Source organism: Astatotilapia calliptera, chromosome 16, assembly GCF_900246225.1.
Source record: "Astatotilapia calliptera chromosome 16, fAstCal1.2, whole genome shotgun sequence".
In the NCBI taxonomy this organism is placed as follows: Eukaryota; Metazoa; Chordata; class Actinopteri; order Cichliformes; family Cichlidae; genus Astatotilapia; species Astatotilapia calliptera.
Window position 1 is genome coordinate 13,317,643 of NC_039317.1, and position 21,479 is coordinate 13,339,121.

The 21,479-nt window shown below is 42.0% G+C and overlaps 1 protein-coding gene across 1 annotated transcript; it reads left to right on the forward strand.

The window, feature by feature from the left end:
* Nucleotides 1–794: 794 nt before the first annotated feature.
* Nucleotides 795–14,581, forward strand: tspan7 (tetraspanin 7). Its single transcript, XM_026145328.1, has 8 exons — nucleotides 795–982; nucleotides 10,824–11,012; nucleotides 11,358–11,432; nucleotides 11,536–11,631; nucleotides 12,822–12,977; nucleotides 13,221–13,304; nucleotides 13,397–13,482; nucleotides 13,582–14,581. The coding sequence occupies exons 1-7, from the start codon at nucleotides 917–919 to the stop codon at nucleotides 13,463–13,465; spliced, it is 735 nt and encodes a 244-aa protein (XP_026001113.1). The 5' UTR covers nucleotides 795–916; the 3' UTR covers nucleotides 13,466–13,482; nucleotides 13,582–14,581.
* The last annotated feature ends 6,898 nt before the right edge of the window (nucleotides 14,582–21,479 follow it).

The following is a 21,479-nucleotide window of genomic DNA, read 5'->3' on the forward strand; positions in this document are numbered from 1 at the left end:
TTAGGCATTAAATGTGCCTGCTGTGTTTGGGACTTTGGGGCTATTTTTTCTGTTAAGGGTACAGGGTCCCCAACACACTGGATGGGGCCATGTACCATAAAATATTGGACAAAAACTCCCTTCCTTCATCCAGAACACTAAAGATGGGTCATGGTTCTTCCAGCAAGGGAAAGAGAACTTGTCTCCAGACCACTATCCTACAGAAAATCTATGGAGGGGGCTGAAGCTTTAAGTTGCCAAGCAGCAGTCAAGAAACCTAAAGGATTTAGAGTTTCCTTAATTGGGGAGTGAGACAAAATCCTTACTGAGACACGTGCAAACTTGGTGATCAGCTACTACAATAAACATCTTACTACTGTACTTAGCAACAAGAGTTTTTCCACCAAGTACTAAGTCATGTTTTGCTCGGGGATTAAATACAAATCAATTTCTAACTTTTGTATAATGTGGTTTCTTTTTTTCTGGAATTTCTGGTTGATATTCTGTCTCTCCATAAAAATTAGAGACTGTTCATTTCTTTGTAAGTCAGCAAACTTAACAACACACCAATGCATGGTACTCACTTTACCTGAATAACCTTTGGAGTGTAAATTTTGACTGGTAATGGAGTATTTGTTATTTTCACTCACTTTAAGAAGCTTTTACTGGAGTCACCCCCGAGGATCTATATTTTTCTTCCGCCACTGAGGAAATTCAGCATTATTAAAAACTGTTGGCGTCATGCAGTAATCGATGCTGCTGTTTGATGCTAAATGAAAAAAAGAGCAGTGATCATGATTTGAGAGCTGTGAGCAGGTCTAGTGACGCCGTGCGGCTGCATCAGAGCAGGGGCGCAACGCGACAGCTCGCAGGAGACGTTTCTGTTTTTTTCTGCTCCCGTTAATTTTTACCACAGCGGGTCCAGCGTAGATCCACAATGGAGACCAAACCGGTCATCACCTGCCTTAAAACTCTCCTCATCGTGTACTCGTTCGTATTTTGGGTAGGTAGCCTTTTTCTATCCTCTTAAACACAAAAGAAATACCCTGCGGAGGAAGATGTCAGTCCATCTCAATCCGCCGCTGCTCTGTTTTTGTTGTGCGCGATGAAGGAGTGGACAGTGCCAGCATCATCGACGGATCCATTCCGTCGTTTGAATAAACGCTCAATTTTGATATTAATCCACACAGGTGAAATAAAGCCGCCTATTTCGGCGTCTGTGGGACATTTGTTATCTACTAGCGGGCTATGTAACGGGGGTTAAGGTTACACACAGCCCGTTTTGGCTGCTGGGCGTCAGTGCGTAGCTTATATCACATATAGCATCATGGTTGGTATCAGTTAGCGAGGTGGATGATGTTAACATCACTGCGATGGTTTAACTCCGGCGTTAAGGGCCTGGTCTGTGCAATGAGGCCCTGGTTAGAGCCCATTTTCCCCGGCCACATACTATAGGTTTCGGGGTCGCTGGTATAGATTCTTAAAGGGCCCTCGCACCGTCGGTGTAGCCTCAGTGGTGGAATTTATTTTTACTTCATCGTCAGAAACAAGTGCACATGATGCTACTCTGTTGCGCTCCAGACTCAAACGTTACATAAAGGACTACAAATTATGAATAAACGACCAAAAATATGCGATTAGCTGATTCATATTAATGCGTGAAGGCATCAAATTTAAAACGAGTCATTGTGTACTAATTACTTATTACTAAAGGTGGCGCTCACCAGACATCCCGCTATATTATCGTCGAAACACTTCACTCTACCATATTGCGATTTTTAAAAAATTATTTTTTACATTTTGTGATGTTCATTTTATTTATGTAAAGGTAAAGGCCCTACAGTAATACAGCGAAATCCCCAACAATCAGACGCCCCTCTGTGAGCAAGAGATTTGGCAACAGTGGGAAGGAAAAACTCCCTTTTAACAAGAAGAACCCCTCCACCATAACCAGCCTCAGAGTGGAGCAGCCATCTGCCACGACCAGTTGGGGGTGAGGGTAGGGAGACAAGACAGAGGACGTGCTGTGGAAGATAGCCAGAGATTAATAATATCTCATAATTAATTGCAGAGTGGTGCATAAACACTCGGTGAGAGAAAGACAAACACTCAGTGCATCATGGAAATCCCCAGCAGTATAAGTCCGTTAGAGAATAACTAAGGGTTGATTTAGGGTTTATGATATTAAATATTGCGATTTTACGATCGCAAATAAGGTCCTCAAAGTTAAACACTCAGGATCTGTTTTATCCAATAAGATAACGTTATCTTACTTCTTTTTGTCTTCAAAATGATATTGTCAACACTCTGACTAAAACCTGGAATAAATGTTGTAAGACAGCATCAGGGGCTCAAGTTAGCAATTACATGCAATCTGTTTCTGATAATACAGCGTTTATTGGTGATAAATGATCAAAAATCACACATCCTTTGCTGTCTGCATAGACATAAACCCACATTTAACTATTATATTTGTGCTCACCAACCTTTCTGTTCTACAGGAATGTAACCAGGATACAACCAGGGGCACCAAGTTGTGTCGAAACTGCACTAATTGATAAAGAGTCATTCAGACTGATGGTAGCATGTTGGCAACCTGTCTGCATTTATAAATTAGACAGCAATTTGAGATTAAATGCAGTCAGTCTGAGTCAGACTGCGACTGCCTGCAGAAAGATTGCCTCCTGTCAGATGAGACGAGTCTTCTTCTTCATAGTGTTTTAATTTATTTATTTATTTTGTGTCTCTGTACTATGCTGTATCGATTCTTGTCCTTATCCCTATTTTTTACAATGTAGGAGTCTTGCTTGTGATGACATATTTTGGCATTATGTAGCGCTGTGAAATACTCAACTGCAGAGCAAAAATGAGCTTAGAAAAGTAAAAGGTCTGTAAGCTCTGTCAGCCTCACATTGTTTTACCGCTACTTCATAATTATTGCTGTATTTCAGTGTTGCTGTTTGAAGCAGCAGAACTAGTTCCACTCATTTAAATGTAGATTTGTGTGGTTTAACTAACCACATAAAAACTGTTGTGTGTGTGTTTTATATGCGCTTTGTCAGCTTTTAAATCATAATCTGTAGAGCTGCATAACAAATATAAGTGCGGTGTAGTCAACAGGATAGTATTTCTATCTGAAATAGTGGATTGTAAATACACAGTGGCAGTGTCATATTGAGATACAGCGTTCCTGTTAGCAGTAAAATACCTGTTAGCTTTAAATGTGACGTTAATGCAGATACTGCTTATTAGTTTTGTTGACTCCCTGTTTTGTTGTGGTTGTGAAAGGATGTAAATATCCAGCACTTTGCTGAAAGCGGTGATGCAATAAGCAATTACTCCAAATTATTGTTTTATGTAGCAAACACTTAGAAAAAGAGTATTTTTTGTCTGCCCAACAGTCCATAAACTCAAAATATTCAGTTTAATATAACATAAAGAGGGAAATTCATTAAATCCTCCCACCGAAGAAGACAGAACAAGATATTTAATTTATATTGAAATATCATTCAAATGTGTTTCAATATACATCAGTCAATAATATATAGACTACATAATTGTTTTAGGGTTTTTTTATTTTTCCAATTTCAGTTGCTGGCTATGCAGAAGAGTTGTAATTTTAGGGTTGTCCTTTGGGTTTGTGCTGTTGTGTTGTATGATACAGTGCTGTGCAAAAGTCTTGAGCCATCTCTTATATCTTTCTTCTTTTTTTTTCTGAGCAGCCAGACCTTCTTGTCATTTTTTAAAAAATGACTTCCTGAAGGTCTTTCAGAGTTTGTCATTGGACACTGGCTGCCAGCCCATGCACCTGACCATTTTCAGAGGAATATTTTTGTTTGTTAAGCCACAAAATAATTACCAATGAGCAGTGTTGGGTAAGTTACTTTAAATTAGTAACTTAGTTACATTACTAGTTACTTCTCTCAAAAGTAACTCAGTTACTTCAAGTTACTCGTTACTTTCAGAGTAACTAGTTACTAGGGAAAGTAACTTTGGTTTTACTCAGAATTCTCTTGTTAATGTGTTTCTTCCATAACTTTGCCAGTCTTCTAGCTTGCTTACTTGCCACAAGTGCACTGTGCCACCTACCAATAGAAAGGAAAAGATAATGTGCACATTTCCACGAGAGAAATCCCACGCCTAGACCGTTGTTGACCGCCGCTATGATTCTAGCCTACGTCACAGCGTCATGTGCGCTTTTTACATCCAACACAAAAACTGCAGTCGTGGTGCTTTCGATTGTACTCAGAACTCGGAAATTCTGCCTTCTGAATAGGAAGATGTAGGTAACACCAGACTGCAGATGAGCTGCATACAGGGCTGGACTGGGACAAAAAAATCGGCCCAGGACATAGGAAAAATCATAAAGCCTTTGAATGAAAACAAACACTGTTGTGACAGTGATGTACACTGTTTTCATGGTATATATGTATCAATGTATCAATCTATCAATCGTTTGTTGTAAGACTCAGATAATTGTTTTTTAAAAGCGAGACATTTTAAATGAGAATAAGAAAGTATTTCTTTGTGCCCCCCTTTCCCTGTTAACGCCCTACATGGACCCCTGGTAAGACTTTGCTAGATCCGCCCCTGCACAGTTACCAGCTGTCAGCTACATGAAAAAAGGATCCTGGTGTTATTTGTCTCTCAGAAACAGTTCATAACTTCCCTTCAACTCATTCATGTCACCTAAAAGGTAAACCTGTTTCTCCATCACAGCTCTGATGATTCAGTAAGGACATCTCCTGGTTTCATCTTCATGTTTCCCTCTCATCACATATTCAAACCGACATCATGACCAGCAGGTTTACAGCTGTGGCTCCAGCAAACATCAGCTGATACTAGAAATTAATATTAATTAAATTCTAACATCAGCTGATCAAGCTTAAACGTGCTGCTGTTGTTTACCGCGACATCAGCTGGTTTCGCCTTTCTGTGGGCGATAAACAAACAAGAGAGAAAAGTCGATCAGCTGATCATTGATCAGTTTAATGATTGAAGTAGAAACAGGAGAGGGAGGGTGAGAGGATGAGAGGAGAAGAGGCAGCTGTGCAGCAAAGACACAGAAAAACTCCAGCTTTGTATCTTTTTCATTGTAGCTGAAGTCCGGGACAAATCACGTCCCTTTTAAGCTCAATATGAAACGCGTAATATTTTCTCTGAATATGAGATGATTCCGTTTTTAGGGGACGGTTGGCAACTCTAATATTTAACCTTATGAACAAAACAAAGTTCAACATCAGTAACATCATAGCACCCACCCAGCTGTATAGAAACTCCCTCATGCTAGCTAGTACCCAGTAGGAAAAAGTCAGCACAACGAAAATAAACTTGGTTTATGTCTGACCCAGATGGACTACAGGTCATAACTTCTTACCTGAAGTTCAGTTCACCTGACACTCGGACCGGCAGTCGCTTCGGGTCTCTCCTCTTGCCTCCCCTTTCCCTCATCCACCTGCTGGCCTCCACCACTTGCTAATGTTATTGAATCTGTGGAAGCTCCGTGATAGCCACCACACGAAGTAACGAATAACGAGCCTATCTAAATCCCAGTAACGAGTAACGCGTTCCTGGTTTTGGCATAATAACTAGTTACCGTGCTCGTTACCACAATAATAACGTAGTTACTGTAACGCGTTACTTAATAACGCGTTAGTCCCAACACTGCCAATGAGTCATTCAACTATAATAAAAGGCACCTAACTCACTTTGTTAAAGCACTTGATTTATTACCATTTATTTATTAATGAATCCATGAAAAATGCCTAAAAGGCTGTCAGGAACTAGACTAAAAATCAGTGGCAACACATCTTATAGAACAATAAATAAAAATGTGAAATTTTTGGTTAAGATCATGGACAATATGTACAAAACAATGAGTGTCTACAGCCATCTGTAAAACTCAGCGGAGGCTCTGTCGTGGTTTGGGGTGGCTTTTTCGCCAGTGTTGTTAGAGATCTTGTCAGGGATGGGCCTCCCCAGAGCCCGGGCCTCAACAAGAAATAACAAGAAAACATATCTAAGAGGGGTCAGGCTGTGTTGAAGCATAAAGGTTGTCATACCAAATTCAAGCTTGTTAGAGTTGTTTGAATATTTTACACGCTTAATAATGAAAGCGCAAATACAAATTATGCAAACCAACACAGCGCTACAAAAGCCTTAAATTTGTAGTGCACAATCAATATTTCTGCCAGCTCTTTTTTTACTAGGGTGTTAAGCTGCAAATTCTTTTTCCGATTCGAAAATAATACAAAAAAAATTGATTCTGCTCAGTTGTATTTAACACTCCTTATACTACTTTTCCCGAGGATTTGAAACGGCAGATCACTCAAGGAATCGCTAAAACCAAATTTTGAGATAAATTCGTTTGCGATTAATCCGTGAAGTGAGGAGTGAAATGCTATCTCTGTTTGATTTGCAGTGCTTTGGATTTTCCTCTGTTTACCTTTTGATTATCAGCCCAGTCTTCAAATATGATCATGCAGGGAACAGTACAAACATAAGGCAGCACTGAACACAGTACTGTGTGACTGATCTTTTTTAGCCATAATTGCGCATTACAGACTTATTCCCGTCTGTCTTTTTGGTAGCAGCCAGATATAGCCAGGGGGAAATGATCTAAAAGCTCCCCTCTGCACTCACCCTGAACATTCACCCTAGAAAGCTAAAAAAGAAAACCCAAAAGCTTCAATACTTTCCTTTGAGCAAAACCTGAATAAATCCTAACTGAATTAACCCTAACTTTGTAGAACGTCGTTAAAGCTGAGATCAGCCCTTCGAGTTAGGATCTGTAGTCGAAAAACTCTTGAATAGAAGAGTTGTGCTGTGTCTTCCTACATTGTAGACATGCACCGGTGTCACGCGTGTGAACTTTTATATTTAGTCTGGATTGGATGGTCTTTTAGCACTCCCTTACATCAACAGCTTCAGGTTTCATGCTTCGTGCGCCAAAAGTGCAGAAGAGTCTCGCGGCTCACTGGGTGTCCTCAGCCCCTTAGGGCAGAGCTCGGAGAGAGCGCTGGCACCACATTTAGTGCAGAAGAAGTGTTTCTATGGGTTTCTCGTGGCAAATAATGTCATAATTGGGAAGAACACACATACATGGGTGTGCACATACTGGGCTGGGGAACGCAGAGCAGGTGGTGGAGTCATATATTTTGTCATTGCACCTTCTGTTTCTTTATGAGGCCGATGAAGGGAGGAGGAGGAGGGAAGAGAGAGGAGGGTGACCTGTTTTAAACTCTGTGCTGGAACCAGGGTGGCCAGTCGGGCATTGAATTTCAAACAAAACACCCGAGGGTGGGTGGGTGGAGGGGGGTGGAGAAGGAGGAGGAGGCAGAGGTGTTTGAAATTCAGCAGCAGAAGTGAAGTCGAGACGATTTTGCCCCATGCTTCTCTGACTTGATTTCCCAGTTGACTTTAAAATTAGCACTTTAGCAGTGACAAGATGATCATTTATTGGTATGCAGCGGCAGCGGCTCTTTTGAGGAGAGACATTTTGTCGCTGATGGCCATAAACAGTGAGTAGATCGTCATCAAGAGGACTGTTCTCCGGAATGACAGTCTGCTCTGGCTATTAGATTCACTGTTAATAGAAAGAGTAGCTGTCATTACTAAAGAATCTAATCATCAGCCCGCAGTCCTTCAGTTCAGCTGAGCAGGGAACTGAAAAAAACAGCTTGCTTACATATGTTAAGTTGCATCAGTTTAGCCAACACTTTGTACCTTCTTTTATTAGGTCTGCTATTATGACAGTATAATAGCAGGCCTGTCCCATTTAGTCATAGTGTTTAAACTTTTGCATCTGTGGAGCCTCTTAAAAATGCTGCTTTTTTTCTCCTTTCCACATTTCGAAGCCCATATATCTTTCTTTATATCACATTGTGTTATCTGAATGCTTTCAGTGTCCTCTGGTTTTCCAGTATAGATTTAAATTGAGAGTGCGGAGGGGAAAAAAATAGATTTTATGAACCAGAAATGTTCTCTCCACTGTATTGGCTTTCAGGGGGTAATGTTGCAAATCACTGTCCACAGCTGCTTTATGGCACTATTGGATTTTTAAAATGATTTTTGCATCAGTGAAGTGATGAAGTGCATTTCTTTGTCAATTATTTAATTTGAAGCGTCCATCTATAAAGTGTCCGAAAACAGTCTCTCAACAAAATGTAATTGCGTCGATTATTATCGCATTACAGAGGTAGGCGAATCGATCATTTTTTTGCTGATGGTCTAAAGCAGGCGCGTCAAACATACGGCCCAGGGCCCAGAATCGGCCACGCAAAGACTCCAATCTGGTCCACTGGATGACTGAAAATATGATGTCGAACATAAATTTTTGTACTTTACAAAAATGACAAGTTTTACCGCTTGTTCCTCTGATAAAGACCTCCTCCACAGCCATTCATAAGGCACCAAAACAGCGAAGTAATAGATAAACAGTTAAATGACTGTTTTTCACTGTCTATTATAGAGATTTCTGTTAAGAAAAAGAAGAAAATGTTCATCAATCAAGAAAAACAAAGAATAATAATAATAATATAGTTTCACTTGTCCGGTCCACTTAAAGTCAAAGTGGGCTGTACAATTAAAAATGAGTTTGAAATCCCTGCTCTGAAGTCTCTCATTTGTAGAGTGTTCAATTCAAGTTCATAAGGGCGACAGACAGCCATGCATATGTCACAGAAAGTTGCCTAAAAATGTGTTGAATTTTATTATTTAGTCAAGATTAAATGACTGTAAAAGATTTCTGTTTTAAGGTATTTCAAAAAAAAAAAAAGATCATAGTTGTCAAATGCCATCCTGCTTTTGCTCTCCACATGGACTGTTTACCTGCAAGCCTGCTCGAACATAATTAGTTTACATAATATAGTCAATAGAACCATAAGCACACACAGATGGAAACCAGAAGGCTTCTGCTGCCAAAAGTCTTTTTCCTTGCCTACTTACACCTGATTATACATATAATGAGCATTACTCTATTACTAATAATTGGATGAGTGTATATAATATGAGTTGTAGTGATGAAGCCACAGAGATTCTGCAGCTCTTTAGCGTCTTTTAGCTTTTTGTTTTGTGACTTTAACAGTTTGGTTTAGTCTCACTGCTTTCAACAACCTTCTTTCCAAATCTGTGAGACTGGTATCAGCCAAAAAAGCTGTGATTGAGCTACATTTCACTGCATGCTCGCCATCAAACTGGGGTCAGATAAATTATGCAGCTCAGTGGTTAATATTGTAGAGCAGATAACAAGACAGCTATTTGATAGAGACCAAAACAGAGCGAGAAACTGAATTAATCATTCATCAGTTCTTGCCTCATGTTTGTACTGAGATCAACTTTAAAGTTACAATATGTCAATTTGTAGTGCTTTGTGTGTTGTTACAGTGCAAATGATTTAAAGACAGCACAAGTCAACTTATGTGCATGCACGGAGTAAAGTGCTGAAATAGTCATTGTCAGACCCAATGCTGCTGCATGATGCATCGAACACATAATGGGTAGAACCATCCAGCCGTCCATTTTTTTCACACTTATCCCATTCAGGGTCGTGGATGCGTGGAGTCTATCCCAGCTGTCACGGTGCGAGAGGCGGGGTACACCCTGGACAGGTCGGCAGTCTGTCCCAGGGGTTATTGGATGAATCACTCATGCAAATTATTTTTACAGCCTCAAACAAGGAATTTGAAGATACAGCGCTAGTTCAGTTAAAGTGCTTTGCCTCTCCATAGGCCGTAGCTGACCTCATTGTCTGGGCATGCCATGATGCTGATAGGAAAATTCATAAGCGCATTTTTGCATGAGCAACAATTACGTTGAGCCATTTTACTCCGCAACTGCATTTTATTATTATATTCTGAAGCTACAGGTCAAAAGGACACCTAAGGTTTGCTCAAAACCTGCAAACAAACAAGTCAGAACAAAGCAGCTCAGTCAAAGCACAGGCTGGCTATTAGTCACGGTGAAAGACCTTTGTCGAGGCATTGTGTGTGCACCCTGCCAAGGGGGCAAAGTGTAAATGTTGTTAACACCACCATTAACCTGCGGAGGCTTTTCTGAATTTACAGGCAGCCCCGGTTTCCGTATTGCTGTTAATCATTTCTGTTTCGCTTCTGCATCAGTGACTAATAGCTAAGAGGGAACCGCAGAGAGCCGAGTGTATTTCTCTCATTAGCTTTAAAGGTTTCAGGCTGCACAGAGACATTTTGTACAGGCTGCTCCCCCTCCAGTCAGAGGGCCATGGCAGCAGGACGGCGAACAGCCTCCTCTTGGAAGAAAGGAGGTTAGGATGATGAGTTGGCCCTCGCTGGAGTCAGCTCATCAGCAGCCGTTCCACACCCCGCTCTCTTTCTGATGCCAGCAAGACATACCCAGCTGAGACACACGCCGCTTCAGCTGCCTCGTACAACACGCTCTTTTATCCGTAGCCTTCATTTGAAATGCTAAGAGAGGCGCAACAGGAGGAAGCGTCTCGCCTCGGATCAAAGAGCTTCTTTGATTTGTCCTCTTTCCTTTTCTCTCTTCCTCTGTGTATTGCTGTGTGTGTGTGTGTGTGTGTGTGTGTGTGTGTGTGTGTGTGTGTAAAGCAGGTGATCGCCATCCTGTACTCCAGATAAATGTGTGTCTTCGGTCTCCCGTCTCCTCCTCCTTACTCTAATTGCACTCCTTTCTTGTTCTGTATTGATCCCCTTCCTCCTCCTCCCTGTTGCCGTGGCGCTAAAACACAACTTTTTGTAAACCATAATATCGCAGAGGTGCAGCAATAAAGGCCTGCTCCGCAAAATTCATTCTTGTTCTCCGTGCTTCTCTGTTTAACATCTGTCTCGCTCACAACCTCCACCCTTTAGATAACAGGAGCTATCCTGCTGGCGGTGGGAGTATGGGGGAAGCTGATGTTGGGCCCGTACATCTCTCTGATAGCCGACAACTCCACCAACGCCCCATACGTCCTCATCGGCACCGGGACAGTCATCATTGTTTTCGGCCTGTTTGGCTGCTTCGCCACCTGCAGAGGAAGCCCATGGATGCTGAAGCTGGTGAGAGGCTGTTGGAGGAGGAGGGGGAGGGTGGAGGGGGTGTTATGTTGCAGTGAATGGTGTCGATGCTGATTAATTAGCTTCAGGTCACATTATACAGGGAATAATGGTTGACCGCTATCCCACAGAGGGGTTGCTGCAGGGCACTTTGTTCCATTAATGACAGTCAAGTAAATGTGTTGGAGTGTGTGTGTGTGTGTGTGTGTGTGTGTGTGTGTGTGTGTGTGTGTGTGTGTGTGTGTGTTGTGTAGTAGTACAACCATAGGCAAATGATATTCATCTAAAGCAGAGGGTTTTCACACTAACTATGCAAATCTCCCTCCTCCTTCCCTTCCTTCTCTGCAGTATGCCATGTTTCTGTCACTCGTCTTCCTCGCTGAGTTAGTGGCGGGCATCTCTGGATTTGTGTTTCGCCACGAGGTCAGTATGCATGTACCAATTTTCTTTCTTTTTTAAGACTGTAGCTCAGTAAACAGCCTTTCTCTTGTTAATGCCTGTGCTTACGATCGCCCCTAAACCGCAGATCAAGGGAACCTTCCGCAGAACGTACACCGAAGCGGTGAAGCACTACAATGCCGAGGATGAGGCGAGCCGTGCCGTCGATAACTTGCAGCACAAGGTGAGCCCTCATCCTCAAGATTAAATAAATGAGACATCGTCACTTTAAAGTGGTATTTTTCCCCACCGCCACCGTTGGAGTCTACATATGCTTATGACAGTGGAGCAAAGGGTTAAGGATGATTGTGGAGTTCTGGGGGGTAGGGTAGGACTACTCATGAGACCCACAGGCAGTGGAGTTAAAGAGGGTAGAGGAGGCTTGCATTGATTTGACACTGCAATGACAGCTGACAGCAGCAGGGGAAATAACAGTTTTAAAAAATCTTGACAGGACGGAAATGATTGGCTCGCACATAGGGACTGTGGCAAAATCAGATTGATTTAACTGTGGAAAGAACACGCCTCTGCCAGCTGATGTGATGCGTTTGGAGCAGGAAAGGAGCAAGAGATGGGATGAGAAAGAGAGAGAGGATATGAAAAAAATAGTCTTAGCATAAGCTAATAAAGAAGGAATGAACAGCTAAAGAATCCAGCAGCAGAAAATCAAAACACGCGACTAAAGCTAAAGGTTCACAGATGTCAGTACACGTTTTATTTTTCTTATTGCCAACAAAGCCAATCAAACAATTGTTTTTTAAGCACTGTTTGTGTACAAAAAGCCACATCACATTATAATCAGATCCATGACTCGAAGCCCTTTACAGCACAACCCACATTTGCCTGGCTTCAAAGAACCGAGGGTCAAACCGTCGCCACCCCAGTTAGTGGATGTCATGCAGTGAGAAATTCATTTCCTGTAGACCGAGAAATCTTTCTAGAAAGATTTACAAAGTGTCTAAATCAGGCATAAGACTATTAACAATGGGCACCGTTGCTTAGCTGCCATACACGGCTCATGCGTTTGAAGTGTGTCGGTCTGATGCTGAACTCACTCCTTTGTAAGCAGCGTTTGCTGAAAACGAAATGACACTGCGCTGCGTGGTGGTGTGGTGGTTAACACCCATTGTCTTACAACATTACAGTGTGTATGTTCTTCCTGTGTCAGGGTGGGTATTCTGGCTTCCTCCCACAGTCCAAAAAATGCTTACTAGGTTAATTGGTGACACTGAAGTGGGTGTAGGTGTGAATGGTTGATGTACATAAGAAGATGTGGGAAATTGTTGAACAAAGGAAACTGTATTTTTGACTCGTCGTTAATGTGGATTTATTGAAGGATAATTCTGATCTTTCTCCGTTTCCGCCTCTCTTCAGCTGCGTTGCTGTGGCGTTTATAACTACACGAGTTGGATTGAGAGCGTGTATTATCCCTCAAATGGCATTCCTGCCAGCTGCTGCTTCAACTCCTCTGACTGCCACCTCGAAGACCTTCGCAACGCGACTGTAGCCCCGAGCAAGGTGTACCACCAGGTCAGTTTTTGTATTCTGCTTTCCTCCTTCTCATCTATCTGCTGTCAGACAGTCGATAAAACTCACAGGTTAGAAGGTAGCTATGTTTACATCAGACGTCCTCACGTGCCTTTTCAAATCCCTGCCTTCTCCATATACTAACACCTGCCTCAGATACGTTCCCACATACCCTTCTTGCCTCTGATTTGCTCATATAACATGTCCCCGTACACTCTGCGGACTAACCTGCCCCCTGTGTTCCAGGGCTGCTTTGAGTTGGTCACTTCTTTCATGGAGACCAACATGGCCATTATCGCAGGAGTGACGTTTGGGATTGCGTTCTCACAGGTAGGACTTGAGGTTTTTGCAGGTGACGGCGTGCACGTTTGGTGTTTGGTGTATAAATAAATCCTCAACGCGCCGATTTTTCTGTCTTTCAGCTGATTGGCATGCTGCTGGCCTGCTGTCTGTCCAGGATCATCACAGCCAATCAGTATGAGATGGTGTAGCTGATGTGAGGTGGCAGGTAGGAGCCATTAAAAACCAAAGATCACCTATCCAAGTAAATTTAAAGAAAAACGTTGTTCTCTCTATTCTACAACGTGAACTCTTCTTTATCTTTCAGAGAGGGAGTCGAAGAGAATTAGAGACGAAGACTCTTGACACACGACCAGAGTAAATTCCTGAAACTCTACCCAACATCCGAATTGGAATTTACGTCCCTCCATCTCTCTGCCTGTGATCTTAATGTAATATCTTAATGTATCTTACTGTAAAGCACCATTCCATGACTCACTTGCACCACAGCTTTCTATACCACACGTTCCATCGCGGCTCGATGTAGAAGTTGCTCACCGGCACGTATCTCAGATCAGGACGGCCCACGGCAAGCAGGTAGACCAGAGTTGTCTTGAGTGGACAGCGGTGTTGGTCTCGGGTAGATGAGCGGGCTCAAACTTGGTTTCTCAGTTGGCTGCAGCATGCTTAAAAAAAACACTGCACATGTTTGTACTAAATGACTTTGCTAAAGCTTGAGAGCAATCCTTTTACTAGGTAGATTCAGTTGTTGCATTTGACTTTGCTGTCGCTCATCCTTGTGTATCCTTTGGTTGTGACACTTTGTGAATTGATTACATGCACTGAGGAGTATGTTTTAGGTTTATATGAAAAGTGAGGAAGCCGAAAAAGAAGGGGAAAGATTATTTTTAACCTTAAGACAAAGCATGATATATTTTTCTTGTCTAAAATAATGTATTTAGGTAGTTTAAATATGAATGGCACAGGTTTAATGGTATTTGGAAACTTTAGTGTGGGATACAAATACCAAACTACAAAATAACAGTCAACTTTGCGCACATTTTACAGTCTGTCATTAGTTTTACATGGAATGAAATGCAGTCCGTTCAGCGAGTCACACCTTTGAGGTCAGTCTAAAAGGCCTGGTCACACCAATTGCCAATTAGCATATTAGTGTAGATAGCATCTCTGCATCTAAAAGAAAAGGACACTCTTTCAAGGATGCCAGTGTTCCCATGTCGGACAGAGAAGACAGGCGGTTTGAAAGAGGATTTAAGGAAGCCATCTATGTCCACTGTGAACAACCAGCGTTGAACAGAGGTGGTGGTTTACGACACCAACTGTCTATAATCCAGTTTTGAGATCCCTTCCCAGACGCCTTAATGCCCACTCACATCCTGGGCTTTTTGACCTCAGGAAATCACATGATAGGGTGGGGCTAGGTTTCACAGTGGGTTCACCTGAAACCTTGGTCCACACCTGTTTTCACACCTTGGCTCGTGTGATTAGGTAGAGGATCAATAGAGGTTCCATGACCTTCTTGGGGACATTCCCATAGGACTTCACTAGTTGCTCTTAAAAGTGAAGAAGCTTCTCGGATGAGAGGTGAAACGTCTTCCAGGAAACTTAAAGAAGTCCAGACGCTTGTCTTTCCAAGCTCCTTAGATTAGTGTAGATGCTAACTCAATCAGTTTCTACAAAACACAGATTATACCATTGAAAGCTGTCTGATAACTGTATCTACATTTTTTGGTTGGTAGATGAGGGTTAAAATAAATATTAAAGAAAAAAATTGGACTATCCAGTTTAAAATTTAAAAAAACCAAAACAGAAAAACATGCAAACGTCACCTAAACATCTTTTCACTACTGCAAGTTCATTTAAATGTACTGATTTTGCTTCAATACTGGTGTGACCGGGTTTTTTCAGGCTCTGAATTAGACCTCTAGTAATTAGTAATCGTTAAGGTTACTGCTCTTCAGCTTCCTTTGAGGAGCAATCAAAGGCCACATGTGCTTCAGCTGGGGTTTTTTGAGGGTCATACTTGTAAACCTGATAATGAATTAAATACAGAAAAAAGGCCCTGACTTTTACACAGTCTCTGCAAGCACATTTAGAGTGTTGCTGATATAGAGAACAGATGGAAAACAGGATGAAAGTTGTCTGCAAGGGGAAACAAGCACTTATATGACGCATACTGACACTTTAGTGATGTTTTAGTACTCGTGTTCGTGTTATTATATGTAGAAAATGTAGAAATTACTGGCAGATTTTAGCTTTAAAGAGACCCGTCTTACTTTTTGCTTCGTTCTAGTGGTTAAGAGCTCGCAGAGCAGCGCTTTACAGCTTGCTAGTGTCATGTCGAATCATTAGGGTCGCCAATTGTTTTCTGCTGGTTTGAGCTAACGTCAGCGGTCTGCTACGGCAAAGGATGCCAGATTTAGCAAGAAGACACGTGTTCATCTACTGTATTGTGTGTGGTGCCATGCAACATGCTTAATCATCGTCATCATCAGCTGTAGATATGTATCGGAAATGTAATTTATATGACATACCGTTTCTCATTCTAATATGCTAATCAGTATAAATGTTGTGTCACAGTTTTGAATCCACACTTTGTGCTGTATTTGTTTAATAGTTTATAGGAAGACCCCGCACTGAAAAAAAGAATCGTGGCCGATGTTTCGTTGAGAGTAACGCGCAGTTTAGCTGTGTATTTATTAGAGTTCGGTTGGCATTCAGTTTACACTTTCACCAAGTGGTTTTTTATCTCTCTTTCGGTATGCGTGTGCGTGTGAGACTTTGTTCCTCTGTAGCTGACTATCTCTGTAACTTTGAGCGTGCGTGTAAGCGAGAGAGTGCGAGCGTCTAGACTCTGTGGATCCTGTTGTTATTCGGTTTTGGTCAGTATTTGGTTGTGGCTTTTCAAAGCTTGTTGCTTTTGAAACTGTATATTTATTTAGTGAATGTATGTTTTCCAGCACCCTTAAACTTACTTTACCTTTCTCTGAACTGATATTTTCCTGTAAATACTAAATTGTAATACCATCCTGCTTACACATGGGGTCACTAGACACCCGAAGAAGAACTGCACCATGCCGTCTACTATCGACTAAGTCACCATCAGTGGTCTTATTATCAATAAATATACAGAATAACACTTTTGTTTGCACTGTGGTCATTTTGCTTCAACAGAAACGTAACTGGGGATTTTTTTCATTTACAGTACTGTGCAAAAGTTTGAACCATCCCTCATTTATTTATATGCTGCAGGGAAAATGGCAACATACATTGACAGCCACTCTTCCGTTGACACCGTTTCTGATGAGTCTTCAGTGAAGAAGAGTAAGGTGCATCTCTAAGGTTTCTTTTGGACTTTTTCAAATTTCTTAATGTGACAAGACTTTGAGATACCGTTTGCATGCTGTAGATATTATTTGTTTTGTGACATGCTGCTTGTAACAAAATGCCTAAAGATACGATTTACAATTTGTTCCGGCTCATCCCTTGAATTGGGTGTCTTTTTTAAGCTTGAATGAGTCATGGGTCGGTGTTAAGTGGAAAGAAACATTCCTCTGAAAACGCTCAGGTGCAAGGACTGCACTGGAAATGAGTGAAAAAGTAGCCAATGTCCAAAGAAAAACTTTGAAATACCTTCAGAACTGCTCCTCAAGACCACTTCAAAAAAAGAAAAACTACAATAAAGTCTATTTTATTTTTTATTGCTTTTGACTTTTAAGAATTTTGCACAGCATTGTAGCCATTTCTGCATCATGATTTCCTGTTGTTTCCATAAGACTTCTTCTAACAATGTAGATTGCCATCACCAGTGTGTGAATGTGTGGATGACTGAATGTGTAAAGCGCAAATACAGGCCATTTACCATTTAACACGAAAAAATCCCCACTCGGTTCACTAAAAATATTCACTTAAAATTGGGAAATTATATCTAATCCGTATTTGATTCACTAGATGGCTCGTAATTTGACCAGTGTATAGGGCCTCGGTTTAAACGAGAAGTAGAGAAAAGATCGGATTAAAAGTAACAACATGTTAAACGTAGGCTAAATAGACGACAAGCACCTATATGGTGTTATAATAATACCCCCTAAAAAGTCAAATGAAAATAAAATAAATGAACAAAAATGTAAATTTCCATTAAACGTGATCTCATCCTATAAATAATTTCACTTATGTTCTTCCAGTCCTTTCAAAAGCTCCCTCTTCCCGCATCGCTGCACACTCGCTAACGGCGCAGGTGGCCGTTTCTTTTATCTTATCACGCCGTGCTCGTCCACATGATGGCGCCTGGTTATCAGCTCAAAACGGAACTGTGGAGAGATTTCACCGAGAGAGAGAGAGAGAGCGTGCGGAGGGAGGGGGGAGAAAACACGGAGGGGAAACCGCATTTGTCAAAGCGCCGCACACACATTCCCCGGTCTCTGTGTGTCTGTTTTCCTCCCCTGCTGCAGCTGCTGCTGCTGCGGGCTGCGTCGGAAACAAGGCCGGAAAAAGCGGTGCGACGATAGGGGAAGAGAGGCTGGTACTCGCGGGGAGACCGCGCCGACCGACTGGGCTCGCTCCAATCTCGTTACGCAAATTACCGGCAGAGCGGCGCGGCAGTGGGTCCGCTAATGGAGCGTGCGTGCCGTTGCCTCCCGCGCCCTGCCTCGCCCTCGCCTCCGCCTCCCGACTGCACATAATGGGTTATAGGCTAGAGGGAGGCATTCACTGGGGAAGCGCTATTACTCACACGCACGGCAGACACACAAAGCGCCGCTCCAGAGCGCGTCGGTGTGTGCGCAGTGCAGCGGGTCTAATTATGAGGAGATAAGTCTGCTTATCGTCAGTCCACTTTAAAAAAAAAAAGAAAGAAAGAAAGAAAAGAAAAAAGAAAACACAGAACATAAGGAGAATTTAGAGTCTTTGCCTTCTGAAATGAGCCAGCGGACGGAAATGTGACCGCTCTGAGTGCGCGGTGGATCAGCAGGGCGGTCAGAGAAAACTACTGAGGTCAGGAGTTGTTGGGGGGCCCCTCTCCACCCACGCCCCTACCCCCCCCCCCCCCCCTCACCCCCAGACTGCAAATTATAACCAGACTCTGTGGGAAAGCCTCAAGTCTCTTTTAATATCCTTTAAAACCCGTTTGTTGGGCTGTGTTAATTAGGTCAGAGTATTGCAATAAAGTTCAATACCTGAAGCCTCAAAATGACCGTACAGTTGAATCAATGTCCCTCTTAAACAGTTTAGAGCAATAACGATCATGGAAAAAAAAGTTAACTGCTACGACTGTGTTCATTTTAGCTTAGTATAACCATGCCGCATCCTATTTTTCCCCTAAATGCGATGGTGTGCACAAGACTCTTTCCCTATGAAGTTGCATCTACCTCACTTTAAGCCTTCTTTTAAGCAGCTTGACTTGACCTAGTTATTGTAGTTTGGCAGAGACTTTTCTCAAAAGCATCGGGACGCTACCAAAGTCGGAAAAGCACAGTGACATATTTAAAACTGAGGACGGCTTTCCTCCGATGAGCTTTAGCAGTCGCATTGTCCTGTGCCGGGGACATACGTCATTGTTTTCATGGGTTTTATGACTGCACTGTTCAGTTTACTCTGCAGACTTTAGAGAGTTCATTGCACAACAAACAGTCATCAGTAAGATGTTTTATTCAATAATTCAAAGATGCAGAAATCTGAAAAGAAAACCAAAAACCAATCTTAACCAAGGTCACTGTGGCAAGGTGTTGATACATTCAGCAATCCCGAAATTCTCCTCCTGACGCTCAAACAGCTTCATTATTTTTAGGCCTTTTAAAAACACAAAAGTCCACAGCTTTGAAATGCGTGTTAACGTAATTCTTTTGGGGTAACTAAATAGTCCAAATGTGCTTAAAATTTACAAATAAGTTACAATATTACATGAAATCCAACAACTGTACAAAAACAGGGAAATCACTCACTGCAGTATTGTTGTAAAGTTTTCAAACCCCTGTCGTGGTATCCCAAGTATCTGAAGTCCTTCTTACCTGAAAACATTATGTCATTAGAAGGTTCCCATTTATTGTCGTAAATGCTAATGTGCTACATTGGACGCTGCTCCTGATTTGTCTCAGTGATGGCTGCCAGCCTTAAGCGGCGCACGAGGTTCAGTATGAAAGACAAGTTGGGTTCTTTTAAATGGCTGATTAAAAATCGTATTAAATCCACAACAGGAATTACTTTGACTGCTTCGACACACACCCACACCCACACCCTACCGTCTGCACCCCACGGTGACGCCTTATTTACTGTCTTATAAAGTAAAATAGGAGGCCTGCCCCATTCCACCTGTCTGTTTGTGATGGGAGCTGTTGTCGCTGTTGTTCTCGCAGCTGTTGTTGTTCTAATTGCTGTTGCTGCTTCGCCTCAAGCTTCCCCGCTTAACTCAGACACCCCTGCCTCACACTTTTCAGCAACATGCAGTTGTGATGACAAGTACTAGAGTTCCCACTCAAGCTGCCTGTTCCTATAGCTCAGCACACCACTCTAACCCTCTCTCCCAACCACCTCCCCCTCCTCCTCTATCTCCTCTCTCTCCCTTACTCTTTGAAGCCTCGGGGATGATGATGACACCCGCCGTAATCGGTGGATGCTCAGCTCCTGACATGACACACAATCGAGAAACTCTCCCGAACTGATCCGGGTTTGGTTGTTGCATTCAGGCGCGGTACGTCCTCTGACAAGTGGAAAGGCCTTTCACGGTAGAATAGAGGAATTCAGTGAGGTGGGGTCCATGACTGACAGGTCTGTTGAGAAAGCAAAGCCAGCTCCAGTTTCACATCTCTCCTCTGCAGTGGTGCACATTTGCTCTGCTGACCTGTTTCTTTTTTTTTTCTTAACTAGATCTGGGATCAGCTAATCTTCAAAGCAGCACTAAGATTAGTTCATTTGTTTTCATGAGGCTTTGCAGTTTTGGAGCGGGAGGGATGTGGGACAGGGACAAGGCTCCAAGCACATTTGCTTTTATCCAGAAAAGGTCCTTTGTTTAAGCATTCACATTTTTACTTCTTCAATATTTTGCCTTCACTCTACAGCACAGTACTGTGCAAAAATCTTGAGACGCCCTCCTTTCTTTATAGTTTCCTTCCAAGGTGCTCGACTTTCTTTTAATTTGTGATAGTGATAGTTCTCCAGGCTTCTCCGGGGTTTGTTAAGCCATTTAACACTGACCTATGAATCATTCAAGCACAAAAATTGCACCTAACTCAAGGAATGAACCAGTGTTGAGGCAACTTAGCAAAGAAATGGCACTTTGTTACTAGTCGCATGTTGTAAAAAGAAATCATTTGCCCCCATGTTTTTAGTTGACTATGAAAAACACAGTTTTACACATCTCGGCATGCTGTGCAGAGTGTCCTTAAAAGATTTTCGAGGAAACTGGAAAACTGAAAGGAAAAAGAAGAAATGTCAGGCTTAAAACACAACAGATAAACAATGATAAGAATGACAATGATCCCAAACACACTGAGAATGCAGTAAAGGGCATAGATGAATAGAAAAACACACAAAGGAACACTGTCAGCCATGGATTGGCCTCCCCGGAACACAGGCCTCAACATTATTGAAGCAGTGTGGATCATTTTAACAGAGAACAGAACAAAAGGATTGTTAAAGAATGTCAGAGATCTCTACCTGAAGACTACTGTGTTGAAGAATAAAGGTGGTCAAACTATTGATTTTCAAGCTTGTCAGAGCTGCACAGACTCTCTTTTGGCCTTGTGTACTGTATTTCCATACATGTTTGCACGTTTCAATAAATCTCTGCGCCTAGTTCTCATTTTCCTAGCAAAATATAAAGAAATGAAGGCTGGCTTGATACTTTTGCATATTGCTGTATTTATTTATATGTTTAGGGCACTGAAACAGATGATAAAACACAGAGTACAGTGAAAGTCAAAAATAAACAAAAGCAGCATTACATTAATGCTTATATGCTACTTTTTGCTCATACTGCATTTCACAGGGAAATATATTTTGTCATGCTAACCTTTGCATTATAATTTAAAAAAGTACAAATTGGTTTTTGCTTAATATGAATGAGTATGAATCAATAATATGTTATAGAGCAATAGAATAATGACACACAACCTTTCTGCTTACATAGTGAGTAGTTTGATTCTTAAACTTTAAGTATGTTTCATTGGTATTAGTAATACTTCCTCCACCACTGGGTGTGCGGTGGAAACG

Coding starts and splice junctions, on each gene's coding strand:
- tspan7 (XM_026145328.1), top strand. CDS start 917: ATGGAGACCAAACCGGTCATCACCTGCCTTAAAACTCTCCTCATCGTG. Junction 12,978..13,220: donor CGAGCAAGGTGTACCACCAG/GTCAGTTTTTGT, acceptor CCTGTGTTCCAG/GGCTGCTTTGAGTTGGTCAC. Junction 13,305..13,396: donor TTGGGATTGCGTTCTCACAG/GTAGGACTTGAG, acceptor TCTGTCTTTCAG/CTGATTGGCATGCTGCTGGC.